We start from the raw sequence: 3169 nt of genomic DNA, 5'->3' as shown, positions 1-3169 counted from the left end.
GCCTGCTGTTTCCCTGCAACAAGTTATTTTCCACTCTTTTAATTGTTAAGGATGTTCCTGTACAGATAAGATTTACAAAGTCTCAAATTCATAACCATTTCCACTGCTACAGTCCAATTTTCACAAGACATGTTCCATATACTCCTTGAAAATTCACTCTAAAAATAATTCAGATTTCATGCAGAGGGGCAACGTAGCATAGCAAGAAACATAAAACATTTTAAATGAACTAAAAAAGAATCATAAATAAGGAAAAATGGGTCAGCAGCTGACACCTTAAGAAATATGTCAGCTTTATCTGTGTCTAGCAGTGTCAGGTCTGGCTGGGATAGAGTTCATTTTCGTCATAGCAGCCCATATGGTGCTGAGTTTTGGACTGGTGACTAAACCAGTGTTGACAACTTGCCAGTGTTGTGGCTGTCACTGAACAGTGCTTGCTGCCAGGTCAGCTCTCCTGGCGGTGTCCCCTCTCCCAGCCCACTGCCCAGTTCCCCTGCTGCAGGGAGCAGAGGGAGAAGCAGAGAAGGCCTTGATGCTGTGCAAGGGCTGGATGCTTAGGCTCTGCTTCTGGACATCACAGTCCCAATTTCTGCACACAATCCACCCATTAAATGACATCTCAGCCATGTCTGACCCTCCTCCTAGGCACCACCATACCCTAATACAACTACCCAAACCTCAGTTCGGTCTCTTAAGCTATACTCATATCTTCCTGAAGGCTACAGGGATTTCTTTTACCCTAAAATAATGTTAAAATCACACAAGTGCACAACAATTTACACGCAGATGCATTTAAAGATGCAGTTTAAAGAAGTGTCCTGTCTTAATCTTCATGTGGTTTACCTTCAAATGGCAATATAGTAGTCACATTATGTATAGCTAAGAAGACAAAGAAATCAAATATCCTGATGCCCTGCCATGTGTCAAAAAATTATACTTTATTTTGTGACAGATATTGGCTTTCCCTGTTCTGAAACACCAATGAGAAAAACATGTCCAAAACATGCCTATTTTGTTTTATGTTTACACCCACCTTAAGTTTAAAGTATTCCCTAAGTTCTTGCTACAAATTAATTGAATTCTTTGTGTGCACCCAAAAGTGCTGGTGAACAACTAAGCACTACCTTCTTTAAAATAACCTCCCTCCCAGACACAGACAGCTACCATCACACCACATTTCAGTCTTTTCTTTCCTAGTCTGCACTAACCCCTAAACCAGTTTCTTCAGTTCAGTTTTCTAACCCTCTGCTCTCCTTCTGTAACCATCTTAAAATACTGTGCCCAAAACCACACCTGAATTTTCCAGCTGAAGCCTCTCCACTCTGAATAACACGACCCATAACTGACTCCCATTACATTTATATGGCATTTCAGCTTATGTGGCAGAATAAATTGTCTTTTTGCTACATTTGCTACTGCTGTCGGTGCAGTTCAAGACTCATCACAATATGCAAAACCTCTCCTACTATACAGTCACTACATAGTAATACTATACAGCCACCCAATCTTCAGCATTTATTCTCCCTCTTTGTTGTATCAAGCTTCGTGTCTCATAACTAAACCCATCTCCCCTTTCTTCTAAGCTAGGATTTCTTAGTGCAAAGGTGCTGTATTTACTAGAAGACTCTTTCAGAAATTAATTATTATTGCTACATAGTAGTAAACTACTTGTGATAAAGTCTATATACCACACATCTTTCACTTTAGTGTTAAAAATATGGAACAATCAGTTTCAGCATTAGACCTTTAACATTTATATATACACAGACGTTTCAGTTTAGTATCCAGGAGACAGACAGAGTTCTGTTCCCTTGTTTTAGAATAAAAAGACTTATAATGCTACTTATAATTTTGCTTCATAGACTTAGCAACACAGAAGGCTTTTTTAGGTCAATGAAAATGACACATCATGTTTTTTTTCCAGGAAAGTAATTTGAAGATCTTTGATCTACCTTAATTCTTAAAGTTAATCAAGAAAATTATGCTGTACAAGTCCTCAAAGTGCCAGCTTTGTTCTCAACCAATGCTTGCAGCTCAGCCCATCAACTGTTGAAATAAATGTGATTATTTTCCCTAACGTCAGTTAGGAGTTCAGTCAGACTCCTAATTCTCATCATACCTATGCTATCTCCTGATGCACTAATCTAGTTGTGTTCCCTTTCTTCTCTCTTTGAAACAGTTAACAATGAAAAAAGATGAAAAGAATTTGATGAGAAATTCAGAGTTCAATACATTTCTTTACTTACAGATTTCCGAATGTCTTTTGAAGAAAGATCAATTAACTTCTTGTTCATGGACCACTCTTCATCAGATTCCATTATAGCTTTCTGTAAAATCATTTTATCTAAATGTGAAAACAGTCCTTCACACAGCAAGCAAAGAACTAACTTTCTGGTGTAGTCAAGCACTTTGCACTACAAGTACCAATTATTTCTTAACAAAGCAATTTTATTTTTGGAAACCTTTCTGATTTCCCTAACTTACTTAACTTAAAAAGGCATCATAGAGTATCTTCAAACTCACTTAATTCTCTTCCTCTTTTTTTTTTTTCTTTTTCCTGAAAATTAACTTTTGCCTGACATAAATTATTTCCAACAAGTTCCAACTAAAAGGTCACATTCTCTTTTTTTCTAAGCTCATACAAATCCTCCTGTGAATTCACTACACAATATTAGCCTTTTTTCTTTAGTTTCCTTTTTTAAGTACCAAAAGGAGAATCCAGCTTAGAAGGCTGCACTTAAAAACCTTCAAAGTCTGCCTTTGTATTCTCCATAGTATGGGAAGTGGGTATAGAGTAGGTATCTTTTAAATTCCATTTTCGGTGTATTTTAATGGTGGAAACTTCTGAAACCAAGTTTTATGCAAATGACATTGCATTAAGTCTTGTACTTTGCCCTTCCTTTAGGAAAACAAAAGTTTTACCAGCACTTGAAGCATAGCAATGACATCTACCAGGTGGAGAGTTTCAAATACGGTAAAAGTTACTGTATTGCTGTTCATACTGACTGCTCCACTTCATCAAAAAACCAATCACATCATTTCCAGAGAACAAAAATAATACTTCAAGCAACCAGTAAAATAATTTACTTATAAAAGGCAAATCATGATCCAGTTGCTGAAAGCCAAAAGGCCTCAGTTCTAGGCAAAAGCTTCCCTGTAGCCTTTCCCT

The 3169-nt window shown here is 37.1% G+C and overlaps 1 protein-coding gene across 1 annotated transcript in view; it reads right to left on the bottom strand.

Annotated features, from left to right (window-relative positions):
• The window catches only part of LOC104413441 (CWF19-like protein 2), a gene marked incomplete at its 5' end in the record, with an annotated part of 10560 nt that overhangs the window by 1700 nt on the left and 5691 nt on the right, over positions 1 to 3169 (bottom strand). Inside the window, one exon of the mRNA XM_010024434.1 lies at positions 2247 to 2327. Coding sequence (XP_010022736.1) covers positions 2247 to 2327 — 81 coding nt within the window. The remainder of the gene's footprint in view (positions 1 to 2246; positions 2328 to 3169) is intronic.

Source organism: Nestor notabilis, unplaced genomic scaffold (genome assembly GCF_000696875.1).
Source record: "Nestor notabilis isolate BGI_N333 unplaced genomic scaffold, ASM69687v1 scaffold10231, whole genome shotgun sequence".
Lineage (NCBI taxonomy): Eukaryota > Metazoa > Chordata > Aves > Psittaciformes > Psittacidae > Nestor > Nestor notabilis.
Note: the sequence above shows the minus strand (reverse complement) of the source record. Positions and strands in the feature narration are given on the sequence as shown.